At 51.7% G+C, this 16,452-nt stretch overlaps 3 protein-coding genes across 13 annotated transcripts in view; 1 reads left to right on the top strand and 2 right to left on the bottom strand.

Annotated features, from left to right (window-relative positions):
* GPSM1 (G protein signaling modulator 1) overlaps positions 1 to 3,687 on the top strand; it is a 63,904-nt gene extending 60,217 nt beyond the window's left edge. For all 6 annotated transcript variants that reach the window (XM_039730732.1, XM_039730731.1, XM_039730733.1 and 3 more), the window contains 2 exons: positions 1,435 to 1,643; positions 1,726 to 3,687. In XM_039730732.1, the coding sequence (XP_039586666.1) occupies positions 1,435 to 1,643; positions 1,726 to 1,914 (398 nt within the window). In that variant the 3' untranslated portion in view covers positions 1,915 to 3,687. The remainder of the gene's footprint in view (positions 1 to 1,434; positions 1,644 to 1,725) is intronic.
* A 3,044-nt stretch (positions 3,688 to 6,731) lies between these two features.
* On the bottom strand, positions 6,732 to 8,505 carry DNLZ (DNL-type zinc finger). Its single transcript, XM_039730808.1, has 3 exons — positions 8,158 to 8,505; positions 7,601 to 7,740; positions 6,732 to 7,037 (listed from the first exon to the last, which is right to left on the bottom strand). Exons 1-3 carry the CDS (start codon positions 8,488 to 8,490, stop codon positions 6,866 to 6,868), a joined length of 645 nt encoding a protein of 214 aa, XP_039586742.1. The 5' UTR covers positions 8,491 to 8,505; the 3' UTR covers positions 6,732 to 6,865.
* Positions 8,506 to 8,532: 27 nt separating this feature from the next.
* Positions 8,533 to 16,380, bottom strand: CARD9 (caspase recruitment domain family member 9). Of its 6 annotated transcripts, XM_039730798.1 has the most exons (13): positions 14,637 to 16,380; positions 14,115 to 14,337; positions 13,633 to 13,770; positions 12,958 to 13,283; positions 12,380 to 12,559; positions 12,064 to 12,213; positions 11,690 to 11,815; positions 11,407 to 11,598; positions 10,878 to 10,919; positions 10,336 to 10,381; positions 9,649 to 9,719; positions 9,060 to 9,148; positions 8,533 to 8,882 (listed from the first exon to the last, which is right to left on the bottom strand). In XM_039730798.1, the coding sequence occupies exons 2-13, from the start codon at positions 14,296 to 14,298 to the stop codon at positions 8,786 to 8,788; spliced, it is 1,641 nt and encodes a 546-aa protein (XP_039586732.1). In that variant the 5' UTR covers positions 14,299 to 14,337; positions 14,637 to 16,380; the 3' UTR covers positions 8,533 to 8,785. The 6 variants fall into 6 exon arrangements, with proteins under 6 accessions (XP_039586732.1, XP_039586737.1, XP_039586736.1 ...); XM_039730803.1 differs by having other exon boundaries at positions 9,060 to 9,177; positions 14,115 to 16,380; XM_039730802.1 differs by having other exon boundaries at positions 9,072 to 9,177; positions 14,115 to 16,380.
* Between the last annotated feature and the right edge of the window lie 72 nt (positions 16,381 to 16,452).

Raw genomic sequence — 16,452 nt, 5'->3', positions numbered from 1 at the left:
GAGGACAGGGGAGCCAGGAGGATGGATAAACAGTGGGAAGCTGCTCAGGCAAACAGCTCAGCCCTAGGAAGGACGGGGATAAATTGAGGAAGGCGCCTGACAAATAGGGCAGGAAAGGCAGGGCGGTGTTTGCACTTGGGTTTCGTGGCTTTTTCAGTGTGCAGGGCCTTTGTTTAACCCAAGCTGGGGAGAAGCTCTAAAATGCACGGATCACCCTCACACGCTTAATCACCAGCACAAAGGGCTCAAACCAGTGATTTAACCTGATGGATTTGTTCATCATCAGTTCCCAAATGAATATGAAGTGCAAACGGGAGAGGAGCCCCCTGGCACTGCTCCCAGAGCTGCAGCACAAACAGCGTGTGCCAGGGCAGGGGCTGAAGCAGAGGTCAGGCTGTGGTAGGAAGGCAGGTTAGCTCTGAGGTGAGAGGGTATTTATTGTCTAAAAATAAGGTGGAAATGAGCATTACTTTGTCAGGAGATGCATTTCTGACACACAACTGCATTTGGCTGTAACAGCTGTGTAATTTAGGAGATGGGGTTGAAAATGCAGAGCTTTATAAAGAATGCACGAGCAGCCCCACATTCTGTTGGGCTCTTTTGGGCTCTGAGCCTTTTGGACGTGTTATTTTTGAGGATTCTTTGTGAGCTGAAGGGGAGGAAACTCATCCCTGCGTCAGCACTGAGATTTTCTTGTGTTTCTGCAGCTCCATGAGCTGGGGCTCTAAGGACTTGTGTCGGGAGGCTCAGAGCTCTGCTCCAGTGCTTTGTGCTCAGGGAAAAGAACACCACCTGGGCTGGATTTCTCCGCTTTCCCTTGCTGGTCTGTTGCTTGGGAGCCTCTCCCTAGCCAGCAGCAGCAGGAGCCAACAGGTTCTTTCCAGGGAGCACAGCCCAGAGGTGTTTCCAAAGGGTCAGTGGTGGATAGATGAAGGTACTGGTTCTGGTCTGGGACCCCCAGCACAGCCCAGGCTCTGCTCCCTGGGATGAGAAGCAGCAGAGCCCAGGAGTGTTTGGCTGGTGCTGATGCAGGTCCTGCACCCTGTGACAGCCAGACTCACCTCGGCAGTGCCTCTCCTTGGGCAAACAGCCCGCATTTCTGGGGGGCCAGGGAAGGTGCTGCCAGGTGAGAGGCTCAGCCAGGCCTGGGCTTTGCTGATGGCCTGTCTGCAGTTATTCCCAGCTGTTGGGACTGTGTGGGTCCGAGGGGCACTGAAGTGGCACCTTTGGTGGCCGCCAGGAGCTGGCCAAGCACAGGCAGGGAGCCCCGCAGGGTCGGTGTGTGAGGTTCTGCTTTATCAAGGCATCCAATTCTCCTGCTGCTGCCTGCTGGGTTTGTGTGGGTTGGAGAGGAGTTTGGGGAGGGGATTTGGGCTCTTTAGCCCAGGCAGGGCAGGCAGAGCAGTGACCCTGCCCTGTGCTCCTCTCCCCCAGCACAGTCCACCCTGATGGCATCTCCACAGACAGAGGAGTTCTTCGACCTCATCGCCAGCTCCCAGAGCCGGCGCCTGGATGACCAACGTGCCAACGTGGGCAACCTGCCCGGCCTGAGGATCACCCACAACAACCTGGGCCACCTGCGCGTGGAGGGGGACGCCCAGGAGCCCGGGGACGAGTTCTTCAACATGCTCATGAAGTGTCAGGTACGGGCACGGGGCTGGGGGAGCCCTGACACCTCTGCTCCAGCCCCTTGTGCTAATGCTAATGCCCCTCTCTCCCCTGCAGTCCTCCAGGATCGATGACCAGCGCTGTGCCCCCCCAGACTCCATCCCCCGTGGCCCCACCATGCCCGACGAAGACTTTTTCAGCCTCATCCAGCGTGTCCAGGCCAAACGCATGGATGAGCAGCGTGTGGATTTGGCCTCAGCCCAGGAGGAGGCCGAGGAGGAGCAGCAGAGGCCTGGTTCCAGCTAAGAACTGGGCTTTGGGCTGGGGGGGCTGCTGCAGCTTTGTTTTTTAAAAAGGAAGAGCAGAGTAGGTGGTTTCAAGCCCGAGTGCTCCTGTGCTCCCAGTCGTGCACCTCCATCGTGTTCCTATGGGAGAGCCCAGCGGATGTGGGACAGTTTTTAAAAAAGGGGTTTTTTAGGACACTTGGCCACTGTAACTCTGGGCACAGCACCTGGAAGATGTTAGCAGCCCCTTGCTGATCACCTAAACCCCAGGAACGTGGAGGAGCGCACAGGGAGTAGCTAACTCCATCCCTGATTTCTTTTATTTCCACAACACTTTTATTTAAATAGGGAAAGGGAAGAACACCTTTTCCATTTTGAAGTCCTCCTGTCTTCCCTGACACAAACAGTTCTGGATCCTTCTCTGGAACATCTTGTTCAGTTTTGTTGCTTCTACAGGAGAAAAAGAGCCCAAGTCCTTTAAACCTTGTCCACCCCAGCTGCATTGTGGTCCCACACACCTGAGTGTATTTTAGGTTTGCTGAGGACTCTCTGGAGAGCCCTGGACATTCTCTGCTTCCAGCTGCAGCCCTGCAGGACCTCCTGAGCAGGGGAAAAGCCTCGCTGACCCTGAGCTTTAGTAGGATTTGTTACCTCTGGAGCCCTCTGCTGCCCCATGGCAGGGGCTGTTCCTGGGCAGAGGGAAGGAGGAACAAGGTCTCTGCCCAAGTGTTCAGCCCACAACAATCAGGGACAGCTCCTGGTGCCACTAAGCCAATGTGAGGGTGTCCAAGACAGAACCTGTGTGTGACAGAGCCCTGCTTCAACAGCCAGCAAAGCTTTCTGCCCATGGCTCATCCCTCCTTTCTTCTGTGTCCAACAGCAGCTCGGGCCAGTGGCCCTTCCCTCCTCTTGTTTCTCCCCAAACCAGCACTGAGCTGCTCCCAGTGAGGTCTCTGGTTCTGTCTGACAGCCCCTGGAGCCTCAGGAGAGCCCCAGCCTGGGGGCTGGCTGGGAACTCACATTTACTGTCATTCCTTCCCCTTTTGGACCAGCTGGAAAAGCTGGAGGAGGGGAGCAGGGAGCTGACTTGAGGAGGTGCAGTATTTTTCCTTTGCTTGACCAGAGACTCTGCTGGACTTCAGCAACTGCAGCACCGAGTTGTGCCGAAGCAGCGCCGCTCCTGCAGAGAATAAATCAGCACTTTGGATCCAAAATGCATTTGATGGAAACATTCCCAGCCAGCAGGGAGATATTTTTAGACCAGTGATGCTGCTCATGGGGCATTTCCCCTGCCTGCACTGACCATGTGGAGTGGTAGCTGCAGTTTACCTGCTACCTGGGAGCACTCACCTGCTGCTTGGCCGAGGCTGGGCGTCCCTCCTGGGGCTGGGCAGAGCTCTGGAGAGGGGAGAGGAGGAGCTGCCCATCCCCTGCCTACCAGCCAAGCTGGCATTTGTAAAAGAGAAAAACATTGATGATGATGACCTGACCAGCTGCAGGCTCAGGCCTGTGCAGCTCTCAGCCAGGTGGTGAACTGGAACCTGACCATTAAGCTTTCAGAGGTATTATTGAGGTATTATTTGCCATATACTTGAATGTATGAGCTTATTTATTTTTTACATGTGCATTTGCTAATGTCATTTTAATGGGGAATTTCCAACCCACAGGTACTTGTTTTTTTTTCTAAAAAATAATCTGCCAAATGGATTAATATATTAGAAATGAATACAGCTCTAGGGGAGGGGGTGGGGGGAATTGTGCTTAATAAATATTTGTGTCTAAGCTTCAGTGCAAATACTCATTTCCATTATTTCCTGGCTGACAGCAGGGCTAATCCTGGCCCTTTGGAATAAGGATGGGGGTGAATGGAGGGGGGTCTCTGGTAACAGACACCACCACCTGTGCTGAGGAAAGCATTGTGCACCCACCTCCACATCACTTTACTCTCTGAGCACAGGGGTCTTGTGGCAGCCACCACCATCCCAGCTCTGCCTGCCAGCATGGCTGTGGAGGGAAGGCACAAAGCCATGAGAAGTGCCTGCCCAGAACTTTCCAGGACAACAGGGCAGACAGAGCAGCCCTGCATGGCTGAGAAAAGGCCACTGGAAAAGGCTGAGGAGAGGCTGAGCTGTTCCTTTCAGGCCCAGCCTGGCTCTGCCTGGTCTCGGTGCCACCCCGGCGCCTGGCCCAGAGCTGGGTTGTTCCCCAGAGCCAGGGGACATGGGCAGGGAGTGCTGGGCACAGTCCTGGCACTGGCCCTTGGAGGAGACACAAAGCAGCAGCACCAGCTCCTTCCAGCACAGCAGGCATGAGCAGGCTGTTGGACTGGGCTGGAAGGCAGCCTGGGAGCAGCAGTTGGGAGGATAAAGCCAAGTCACAGTTCATTTGTGCTGGCCACTGCCTGATCAAAGATTAATAAAGAGCCACCAGCTTGTTCTCATCAGCTGTTCTCACACCTCTGGCTGCCTGGGCACAGCAGCTCTGCCTGTGACCTGGGGCCAGAACTGTGCCCTCAGGTGTGCAGAGCTCAGACTCCCAGGAGCAGGTGAGCCCTGGGAGAGAGTGAGGGTGTCTCACCTCTGTCCCTCCATCCTGGGCAGCCCAGGCTCGTGCTGAGCTCCTGTGAGCAGAGGCCACTGGGTGCCACTGAGTGTCCAGAGCAGCCTGCAGCGGTGGCTGCTGTGCTGAATCCTCCTCTGTCTCCCACGCTGCCAGGCTCGTTCCCAGTCGGGAAGAGCTCTCTGGTGCTGACATCCGCTGGAGAGCCGCGGCATTGCCGGCCCGTGCGCTGCTGCTGCTGCAGCTGTGGATGTGAGCTGCTGGGAGCAGGGCTGGCCCCAGTGCAGGGCAGGGCCTCTTCAGGAAGAACCCTAAAAATCCAGCAGAAACACGAGAGCCTGCCCTCTCCTACCCAGCTGTACACAAGCACCCAGAGGCACTGATATCAGGCCTGGAGAAAGGCTGCTTCTCCTCATTCCCTGCCTTTGGCTAGGGCAAGCCCATGTGCTTACCTGTGTCCCCTTTCCAGAGCAAACCCACTGCCCCACGCCTCAACATTTTTCAGAAAAAACAGCTTCAAAAGGCAGAAAAAAATTCTGGTTTTTAGCTGCAATCTCTTAGCAGCATATCTTTTTGTATTGTGTGCAAATTGCCTCCCCTGATGTTGGCCTGAATATTCAGAGCAGCAGCAAGAACTGGCACTGTCCATGCTCAGAGCTGCAGAGGCAGCCCCAGGGCACAGGGACCTGTCTCTGTCCTGCCCCCAAAGGGCACGGGGACAAGGAAATATTAACATCTAGGAACAGATTTTGCTACATTTTGCTACATTTTTTAACTATAACACAGCAAAAATTTGCACCACCTTCCTGTAGCTGGGACCTAGTAACAGGTAAGAAAGTATAAAAAAGCCAGATTGTAAATGAGTTGTTTCCAAGGCAACACGGATCCTGCAACAGCTGCTCTGTTCCACCCCATCAAAGGCATCAGCACCATGGAAGCAGAATGCTGATTTTCAGATTAAAGGTAATAAAACAAACACTTTTCCAGCAGTGCTAATAGGTGGCAGCAGCCCAGCTCAGGGGGAGAACACAGCAGTGCTCTGAGATGCAAACTCCTGTTTGCCAATCCTGGGTCACTCCAGCAGCTGGCTGTGGCAGGGAGAGCTGCAGCTCACCAGATCTGAGCACACACAAGCTGGCTGATGAAGTTCCTGCCCCTGTTTCATCACTCTGCACTGACACACCCACAGGAACACAGCAACTTTCCTGGTGCTCTGACCCAACACCTACAATGTAACACAAACAAAATTGTTATGAACACTCCAGATGAAGGAAACTCATTAATGCCTGCAATACCCTCATTAAATCCATGGCTGATGAAGCACCACAAGCAGCTGGAGATGCCTGGCTGAGAGAACTGGGTTTGCTCAGCCCAAGACACAAAGGCTGAGAGGTTTTACTGCTTTCTGTGGCTCAGAGATGAGGGGGATCCATAGAGGTTGTGATTCAAGATCCTGAATATCCTCCTCTGACAAGCAGATTGGACTGGAATCCTCCAGAAGGCTCTTCCAAACTGAATTAGTCTTTGATTGCAAGCTCAAAACCCTGAGAAAGCAGGTATTGCACTGTGCAGAGGGAACAAGCCCTAACAAAGCACAACATCATCATCTCAGTGCTGATCCACCACTACCCCAGAGCTGCCTGCTGACAAACTCCCACATCTGTCATTTATTTCTTTTTAAATTTCTAACTAATCTTAACATACTGCAGTAGCACTAATAAGCCCCTCAATATCTGCCAAGACAACTTTCTGGGTCCTCTTCTTCTCTCCACCACTATTAATTTTGCCTTCACACCCACACTCCCCCTCACCAACAAGGAGTGGTAAAACCCCCACGCTGGAGCTCGAGTGGGATCAAAATACAAAACTTTCAGCCCTGACATGAAACAAAACTCCAGAAAAGGTCAAAAGAACAGATAAAAGCAGCACTTGACTGCATGAAGAGCAGGTGATCTGACCCTCCTGCGGGGTTATTTTGGCTTTAGGATCCTGGGACCCATCTCCTCAGGTGGTATCAATTGTCCCCTCTCCTGATTTGCCACCCCTGAGCATCCCTAAAACCTCCAGCTCCAGCTGCACCTCGCTAGGAAAAACACACACAGACAGAGAATTTCTGTCTGCCTTCTCAGCAGGGAACAAAGCCAGGCACAGGGCATTGCTGGGGCACTGAAAATTACCTGAAAGTCAGCAAAACAAGTAGCAGGAAAAATACCAACACCATCTCTAAAGACATCAGCTCGACCAAAGGCGAAACTACACAAGGCAAAGACACACAACAGAGAAAACCCAACATCCCAGTTTATTTTAGAAACAGCTGAAATCAGGGAACGAAGGTGAAGAGTCTCTTGCCAAAGCAGAATGTCCCAAATCCCACACACGTGGCAGGTGTGTCCCACAGGCCAGAATCCCTCGTGTCAGGTGTGTCCCTTGCTGCCAGCATCTGGGGGAGCCTCCTTGTCATCCCCCTCTGCCAGCTGACCTGGGGGCCCGGGCTCTGCCGAGCTCTCCAGCAGCAGCTCCAGTGCTTCCTCACCAGCCACACGTCTCACCTGCTCCCCTCTGGCTGCCAGGATCTCCTCGATGTTCCTGGACAGGGATTTGAGAACCAGCAGTGACACCACAGCAAAGGCACGCTGCACTCTGCCCCCAGGACTGACACCATGCGGGGAGTCACATCACCAGGAAAACCACCCAAAATTAACCACGCAAAACCACCCAAAATTAACCACACAAAACCACCCAAACCTTCTGGGACTACCCACTAGGATCAATGATTTAGCAATGACAGCTAAACAGAAGCTTTTAAAGGTGTCTTGGGAAGGCAGAAATCATTGGAATTCCACAGCAGATCAATCTACACACTTGAAACATCCAAGGAAAGCCAGCAGTGAAGTGATAAAGCCTGAGGGGAACAGCAAATCACCCGCTGGCACCACTAAGGATCCCTGTGAAGTTTCTACTGCAGCTTCACACCAATTTATTTGGATCCTAGACAGCCACAGTCAAATTAAAATGACTGAAAACAGAGTCTGTTTTAATGAACTGGATGAAACTTTTAGTATGAGGCACATTAGAAAAAAAAAATCTCTGAAACAAGGCATCATGTGAGGGAGCTGCAGGCGGGAGGAGGGTGCTGCTGGCACACTCACCTCTTCCCCTGCAGGTCGGAGAACCAGCCCAGGTTGTCGGCGATGACATGGTGGTTCCCGCAGCCGGGACAGGTCACGATCACCACCCCGCGGTGGTAGGCGGCCTTAGAGATGGATTTGGCCGAGCGGGTCTGGCACACCTGGAAAACAAAGTGGATTTTGTGAGCATGGTAACTGCAGCTCCTGGGACTTTTCAGAGAAAAATACTTTTGACATTAAAAGCGTTTTCCCTCCCTCACCTCTAACTATTTCAAGCCAGCTCCATCATGTTAGGATGTCGTGAGTTCAGCTCAGGACAAAAAGGCTGAGAGAGATTTCACTGCTTTACTGGCTCCCTAATGAGGAGGATCCACAGAGGCCGTGGGATCTCCACCCTCAGAGATACTCACAAAACCCCGAACATCCTTCTCCAACACGGAGCATGGACTTGAAACCTCCAGAGGGCTCTTCCACTCTGAATCAATCTTTGCAAGTTAAAAACCAAGAAAACAGCTGCACCGAGAGCCCCCCCGCCACCCCAGCCCGGTGCCCTCAGAGCGCCCCGGCCCCACGCGCACCTTGCAGGTGTACACCAGGCGATAGTGCGTGGCGGCCGGCCCCGGGGCGGTGCAGAGCGGGCGGGCCGGGCCCCGGCGCTGTCCCTGGCCGGTGCAGGCCGGGCTGGCAGGCCTGCAGAGCGGCCACGGGGCGGTGAGAGCCGGGCGGACAGACAGACAGAGCGGCCCCGGGGCGGTGAGAGCCGGGCCCCTCAGGCCGGGCGGGGGGCGGCGGGGCCGCCATGGCGGCGGCTCCCGGAGCAGCGCCCTCAGAGCGCGCTGCATCGCACCGCGCATGCGCGCGCGGCGCGCCCTGAGGCAGCGGCCGCCATGTTGGGTGCGGGCAGCGGCCATGGCGGTGTCGGGCAGTGCCCTTCATTAACCCGTAATTAACAGCTCAGCCCGGCCCTGTGTCACACGGAGGCATTTCAACCTGTTTATTGACCGAGGGGCCGTCGGAGCCATACAACAGTGTCACTGTAGCGCTTTTCATAAATGGGTGTTTGGATGGTTTTAGAATCTAAACTGTCCGTTGTGAGTGAAACTCAGAGGCACCCACACCCTGTAAAAGCTGGTTCTCCCCTCAGAGATTGGCTCCTGAGGAGGCTGTGGTGGCCGTGGTGGTCCTTTCCAAGGTGCTGTCCCTCTCTCAGGAGCCCTCGGTGTCGGTGTTGTCGCTGCCAGAGGTGTTCTCCCAATCCGCCTCATGGTGCCGGTCCTTGGGCGCCCTTCTCATCGCTCTTTTTCTGCAAACAACACCAGACACACAACTTTCAGAAGGTTTTCTGCAAACAAGCGGCATTTCATATTGTTAGTATGTATCAGTCCCCTTTGTGGTTCACTTTATGTGCTCCATGAGTGAAGCCTGGGGACAGGAAAGGGGAAATACAAATCATGGATATTTCCAGGTTAGCCCTGCTTACTGCAGCCCAGACCTTCGGTAACGCTCAAAGCAGTTCTTCATCCTCCTCCTCTCCTTCTCTGCCAGCTCCTCGTTGGCCAAGCCACACTCCTTGAAATGGAAAAGAAAAAAAACACAACCTAAAAACATACAAATTTATTCTTGATCAGATCAGAGTTAACATCAGGTTGCTTCCTGCATCTACAGAGTCAAGTACCAGCAGGTTCTTTACTGTGTGTGCAGGGTGGAAATGCTGCTGTTTCACACCATTTTACTACATTTATTCCCTCTACACCTGTAGTTCTGTGAATCTGTTTTCTGAAGCAACAGTAATTCTGCAGTAATTACACTGGAAAACATCCCCATCCAGAGATGAAGGGCAGAAAGTAATTAGAAGTTTTTATACACAGATGGAGAAATGTTCACTGTAAATGTTTTGCTGTTCAGAGCTCACCCTTTTTGGAGGGTGGATTCTGCACTAAGTGCTCAGAGTTTGGAAAAGCAGGAGCTGTTGACATGCTTCTCCAAGCTGGTAAATCCATAATTAATGAGAATATTAAAGATCACAAACCCCAGCCATAGTAAAGAAGAGCCCACAAAGATTCTCTTACACTGGGTGATTTTGGGGGCAGATGGCTCTCTTGAGGGCTGAGTTCCTGATTCTGTACTTCCAGGCAATCTTCTGAAAGATTTAAAAAAAGAAATCACAGCTTTAGTCAGAGTTGCCATTGCAAAGTAACTTCTCCCTCCAGCAGTTCTTCCAACAGAAGAGCTGTGATGTAACTGCACAGAGTCCACAGCAGAACTGAAACAAGCCCAAAGCACTCAGAACTCCATCCTGTGATCAATCACAAGTCACTTCTCATTTTAACTGAGCCCTGAATCTTGCCCAGGCTGGTGGAATTCCCCACCTCACCCAGAAAGAGACAGAGCTTTCCACTGCCAACTTCAGCAGGAGCAAAACAAACCTTTGCCAAGCAGCTCCTCTGAGGCCATTTCTGTCAGAAATGTGTTAATCATTATTTTATCCATCATTTGTCCCTGCTCCCCACATCATGGCACTTTACACCAGACCCTGTTTTGGTGAGACTCCTTCTGTAGTGACCAGGTGTTACAATATATATTTTTGAACTGAGCAAGGTAGAATAAAAATAAAACAAGCCTTTTTAGATCAGTGCTGTTTAGTTTTAGTGAAAATTCTCCCATCTTAACAAATGAAAAGATCATTTAGATCTTCCAGGAGAGCAAAACAGAATGGACCATCCCCTCCAGAGCTCTACTCAGAGCTTTCCCCTTACTTTTAGCTGTCTGTGTGTCTTCATCCAGGTGACTGTGAAGAACAAGCTGTGGGGCAGAAAAGAGCAAGAACATCAGAACTGTCCCTCAGTTTGTAGGAACAGATAAAGGAATATAAAACCCAGGACATGCTAGAACCAGCCTCTCTCCCTGTTGCTAACAGAAAACAGTACACTGAGCCAGGAGTTACAGATTTGCTCATGGATTTCTCCTCCATTAATAGATCCTGCTTCCTTTGGCCTCATTGATTCTTTTGGCCCCCGGACAATGTGACAATCACTCCCTCACTGAAGTTATGAATTAAGTGAAACTCTTTACTACTATTTGCTTAGACTCAACAAATCTTGGTGACTAATGCCATAACTGTGTCTTACACTTAACTTCAGGACATAGGGAGATTCTGTCACTGTCTTGCTGCCTCTGGGCTTGTTGACTGAAATGAGCCTGAGCCATTGAAAACTGCTGATACCTGGGGAGCTGAGCACAGGAGCAACATGAAACTATCCCAGAAGAAAGGGAAAGGCAAACAAGGAACCCTACTCACTTCCTGGGAATCTCGGGAGGAGGAGTCATCCAGGTCAGAGGTCTGAAACAAAACCAGCATAGATTGATCATTCCTCATAATCAAGGAAGGGAACATACAGGAGACTTAGATCTCCACAAAACACAGAACTCCTCCACTCTGTCTGGCCACTCAAGAAAGTACACAAGATGCCATAATAATTAAAATATATCTAATTTAGCTCCAGAAAACTTAGCTCCCTATTTCATCCAATGGCTCACACCCAGTCTCTAAATAGAGTCACTCTTTGGTGGTTGAGGAACACCTCATCTCTTTTGGAAATGCTCCAAACAGAAACACATATGTCCAGCATATGTCCAGCTTTTCCATGCCTGAAACCAGGGTGAGGCCATAGAGACCATCACATCTTTCATCTTCTAAACTCAGCATTTGCATGGCAATGGTTTTAATTAATTTTGGTGGTGGCTCAGGCACCAAGGCCTGGCAACAGCCACAGTCTGACCCCATCCTCAGCTTCCCAAAAAATCCATCAAGGGGAGGAGAGTTATACCAGAGTGGGCAGCTCCAGCTGCAGCCTTTTCAGCTTGGCCTCGGTGGCCAGGAGCTGGCTCTCCTTCTGGAAGAGCTGCAGCTGCATCTCGTCACATCTCTCCCCCAGCTCCCGGACCTGCTTGCGGTAGGCGTCTCTCTCCAGCAGGCTCTTGCAATACTGCATGTGGAACTGCTCTCGGGTCAGGAGAGCCTGTGCAGAGGGACAGCACATCATTCACACAACAGCACACACAGGCTGGCACTGTCTGCCCAAAAAGGAGTGACGAGGAGTATTTTATCACCTGGTCTCTCTCCGAAGCCACTTCCTCCATCTGCTGCAGGACAGCTTCAATCCGTTTTTTGTACATCTGGGAGTCCTTCCTCAGACACGTGCACTGTAGCTCCAGCACCTCTTTTTCCTCTGCAAACTGCCAAGACAAGGTCAAAAGCACCTGCCTGTGGCCAGAGCCTGGAGCCAGACTGTCCCCACTCCTGCTCTGGCCACAGCTCCCTGGGGTGCCTGAGCTGTCAGCTGCCACACACACTGCTGAAATACAGGTAGTACAGTAGGGATTGCTCCTGAGCAGCTGCTCTGCTCCACAGGCAGGACACTGCAGGTGCTTCACCTGCCTGTCTGATCTGTGAGCCTCAGCAAGGACTGGAGCCCAGCACCTACTTTGTCCTGGAGCACCTTGGCCCGGCGCAGCTCCTTGCGCAGGCTGTAAATGGTGTTCACCAGCTCCCGCCGTTCTGCCACAGTCTGGCTGCAGTCATTCTCCAGGGTTTCCTTGGAGAGGCTCTTCTCCAGGTTCTGCTCCCTGGCAACCTGCAGGACAAAGGCAGAAGTGAGACAGGGCCACCATCTAAGCTCACATCAGTTCTCTCCCCTCAGAGCTCTTGGGCAACAGCTAATCCTACAATCTTCACTGCAGCATTGTTGCCCTGGCTGCTACAAATAATCCCTTCAGTCCATACTCAACCACCCCACCAACCTGCAGAGTGTTTTCCAGCTCCTGGTTCTTGGCCAAGAGCAGCTCCTTCTCCTGCTGGATCTCCCACACCACCTCGTGGCTGGGGCGCTGCTCTATGGCGTGTTTCAGCTTCATGGTGTGCTTCCTCTCCAGCTTGCAGTCATCCTCAGCCTTCATGAGGCTGTGCTTCAGCTGATCGATCTATGAGAAGGTTCAGAGCTCAGCAGGAGAAAGGAGAAAGCTCTGGCCTGCAGAACCAGTTCTCTGTTCCCCAGCCAAATACAGGCCAAGTTTCTCCCCAGCTGTTTTCCTCAGGAAGTTTTGTGCCCTGGGGCCAGAGTCCTGCCTGTGTGCTAACAGGTACATGTTCTGTGCTGCCTTTGTGAGAGCAGCCTTGAGTGAGGGCAAGTCTGGTCCTCATTCACAGCACAACTTGTAAAATTCAGGCCTACAGGGCTGAGCTAGGGACCACAAAGACACATTCTAGAAAAGATGCTCAGTGCTTCATGCTGGACTGGAGCATCCTTGGCAAAGACGAGGTGCTCAGCCCAGCCTTCCAGGGTCAGGTAAAAGGGGAAGCTGGAGAAACTGTGACTGACCTCTAGCAGCAGGTCCCTGTTCTTCATGAGGGCCGTGCTCTTCTCCTCGCTCTGCTTGGCGTAGCTCAGGGCCAGGCTGTAGTTCTCGTCCTTGCACTTGCGCAGCTCCTTGCTCAGGCTGTCCCTCTCCTCCTTCATCCTCTGGGCGCGCTCCTGGTGCTTGCGGAGCAGGCTGTCCCTGACCCACATCTCCCTGAGGGTGTCCTCCTTGGAGTGCAGCCACACGGCCAGCTCCTGCGCCTTGCGCCGCTCCTCCTGCACCGCGCTCTGCAGCTTCATGATCTCGTTCATCAGCACCTGGCTCAGGCCAGACTCGCCAGCCGTGTCTGTTTGGGGGGCTGGGGTCACTCTCTGCTCTCCTGGCTGCTGCCAGGGCACACACAGAGCTCAGCTTCCCCTCCATATCACTGCAGCCAATGCTGATGGTGTGCGACCAAATTATCCCCACCGTGCCCCTCTGCTCTGTGCCTTCCTGCACCGCAGTCACTGACACAGCAGACAGAGGGAAGAACTCATCCTTCTGCTTCCTCCTCCCCCTCCCCAGTCCAGCCCATGACACCAGGGCTGTTCTTCCCAGAACCCTTCCAAAGCACACATGGAGCAAGGCAGGGAATGCTCCTGACTGCTCAGCAGCACCAAATGAAGAGCCATTGTTGTTGAGAACACAAACATTACCTATAATCATGGAGAAAACCCTGCTGGGCTCTTTGCCAGTTATTTTCTTATACAGCTGGGGATAATAAAGCTCAAGACTCTCCATAAATGCCTCAAAGCCCTTGTGTCCTGTTCTCTGAAGAATGTCTAGGAGAACACCTGAAATCATGGTAACAGGATATTCTATTCAGTTATTTCTCTCCTCACCTGTTTTTAACATAAGAAAAAATAGCTTCACTTCCTCCACATACAAAAGTCCCTGGGATCCAATCACAGAATAAATTAGGTTTGAAAAGACCTCTGGGATCATTAAGTCCATCCTGTGAATGAACCACCTTGTCAACCAGACCATGGCACCAAGTGTCACATCCAGGCTTCGTTTAAACACCTCCAGGGAGGGGGACACCAGCACCTCCCTGGGCAGCCCTTCCAGTGTCTGAGTCCCCAGGCAATCCCAAACCAATGGCCTGGAAACTCCACAGAAGGATTTGAAGTGCTCCCACCTGCCTTCCGCTTGCGCATGACCAGGCTGGGGTCGTTGAGAACCTGCTCCTCATCATCAGGGCTGAGCACTTTGCACTGGCGCAGGTAAGGGGTGATCCGGGACGGGTCAATCACCGAGATCAGCTTCACACGGAAGTTCTCCAGGTTATTCCAACAGATCTCATCATTATCCTCTTCCAGCATGTCAGCAGTGAGGGGAATCAGTGAGGAGGGCTGTCCTGTCTGGAAAAAAAAACGCCAAAAAACCAAACAAGCAGCCCCTGAGGCTCTCGGAGCAGTGGGGCACTGGTGGTGAAACCAAGGACGTCAAGAGTGAGAATGCAGAAGTGCCCCAACCAGCTGCTGCCTCTGCCTTACGAGCAGCTCACTCCTCCTTCTCCACCTCCCAGCATGTGTGATCCCTGTGTTCTGTCTGACCACAGAGACACCAAATATAACACCCACAGGAGCTGACACTTTACCTCAGAGCTCTGAAATAAACTTTTATTCCCTGTTAATATCAGCCATTCTGTATCACCAACCTTCACCTCTGCAGTCACAAAAGATTCCTTGATTCTCCTCCTGTGTCCTGGCTCTGAGAAAACCTGTCTTGGGTGCAGCCTCCCTCTGTATTCTGACTAGAGAAAAGATAACTCCAGGAACAAAACTGGTTTGAGAAAAAAGGGGAAACTACTCAGCTATACCCTGAGACAGAAAAGGGAAGGAAAAGAAAAAGACAGATAAATAATAAAAGCAGAAGCCAGAATGGCTGATGGGGGAGGAGAAAGATGGTAGTGGCATCGTGAGTCAGCAGCAACACATAAGCAGTGATTTTAGATTAATTCTGGTTTTGTTCTCTAATCTGTCCCACTGAAGGACCTGCTGGGGTCCAGAAAGTCTCAGTGTGCAGTGGGTCAGAAAGACTAAAAGGAATGAAAGTCACAGCCATAGGTGTGTGCAGCTGATTTCAGGGGACAAGCCACAAAATTAGAAGAAAGAGACTCTTGAAAGGCTTTCCAGCTGTTAACATCTTCCTCCAGGAAAACAGGTGGCAGCAAGAACTCTCAGTTTAGACACAGGTCTCTTCAGCTGAAAAGGGTGATTTCTATGCTGATGCCTCTGATTTTGGATGTCCTCAAGCTTCCAGAGTAATTATGACAAGAAAGGGAAAGGGAATGAAGTCCTGGCAAAGCAAGGGACATCACCCATGATTCCCAAATGACAGGCTGTGGCCATGGCAGCAATAAAGGAGCAGCTGGGTTATGTGACAATGCTGACAATGCCATTGTGATGATGCTGAGCATCACCAGAAAACCTGAGCCTGCCTCCCCCCCCTTCCCACAGCCCTGGAGCTGAACTCAGAACTCACTCAGTGTTTTTTCAAAAAGCCTGGAGAACACACAGGCTCTGATGCCATGGCAGCATGACACATGTTCCCGTCAGCTTCCCACTCCCCTCTTTGTTCTGCTTTCTAAGTTTATGGAGAGTTTTTCCTTGTTATCATTAGGAGTAGGGCAGAGATGCTCAGAGATTCTTCCAGCCTGTGTTTCTTGTCATTAAATTAGCTTTACACCAAAAAAAGATGCAGTACCTGTGTCAGCTGTGCCCTTGCTGGACGTAATCAGTGTGTCTGTTAATTGACCAGTTTAGCCTGGGGAGGTTTTATTCTAGTGACAAATCAATTTAATCCTGAAAAAGGACAAAGCCAGCTGCTGCTTACGCAGTTTTCCCACAAATAAATGCCAAGGGCATCTTTTCAGCAGCATTTGCAAAGGCCAGCAATCATTTAGAGCACAGCTCACCTTTCCCACCAGTGCCTCACTGTAACAGCCTGGGCACAGCATCCACAACTCTGCAGCAGCTCCTGCCACAGCTGAATTTCCTGGAAAACTGGTATCTCTCTAATGGGTTATGGAAAACAGAGTACACTGCAAGAGGAGAGCCTTCCACAATCATTCCTTTTGCTCCATAGAGTCTTGACACCAAATTACAGCAACACTGGCACCCAGTGCCCCCAGCTCTGCCTGAAGAGCCCTCGTGGAAAAGCTCAAACTCCCCACTACACTCAGGGGAGTTCAGTCAGTGCAGTGGAGTGAAGCTTTCACAGCACTTTCCCTCTAGATTTTACCAGCTTTGCCTCAGCTAACCTTGCACCTCTCTGTGAGACAGAAATTGCTGGGTTATAAATGAAGAAACAAGTTTTTTTAAAGTGATTTTGTGATGTCTGTACAGGGCAGGCTGTGGAAGAATCAAGGAAGAATCCTAATTCAATCCTTCAGTTTTAGGCACATGAATATTCATTCCCCCTATTTTCCCTGGTTTTCATGCAGCCTGAAAACTTCATTTTTCTCATTAGCA

Source organism: Passer montanus, unplaced genomic scaffold (assembly GCF_014805655.1).
Source record: "Passer montanus isolate IOZ18808 unplaced genomic scaffold, ASM1480565v1 scaffold73, whole genome shotgun sequence".
Taxonomy (NCBI): Eukaryota; Metazoa; Chordata; class Aves; order Passeriformes; family Passeridae; genus Passer; species Passer montanus.
Note: the sequence above shows the minus strand (reverse complement) of the source record. Positions and strands in the feature narration are given on the sequence as shown.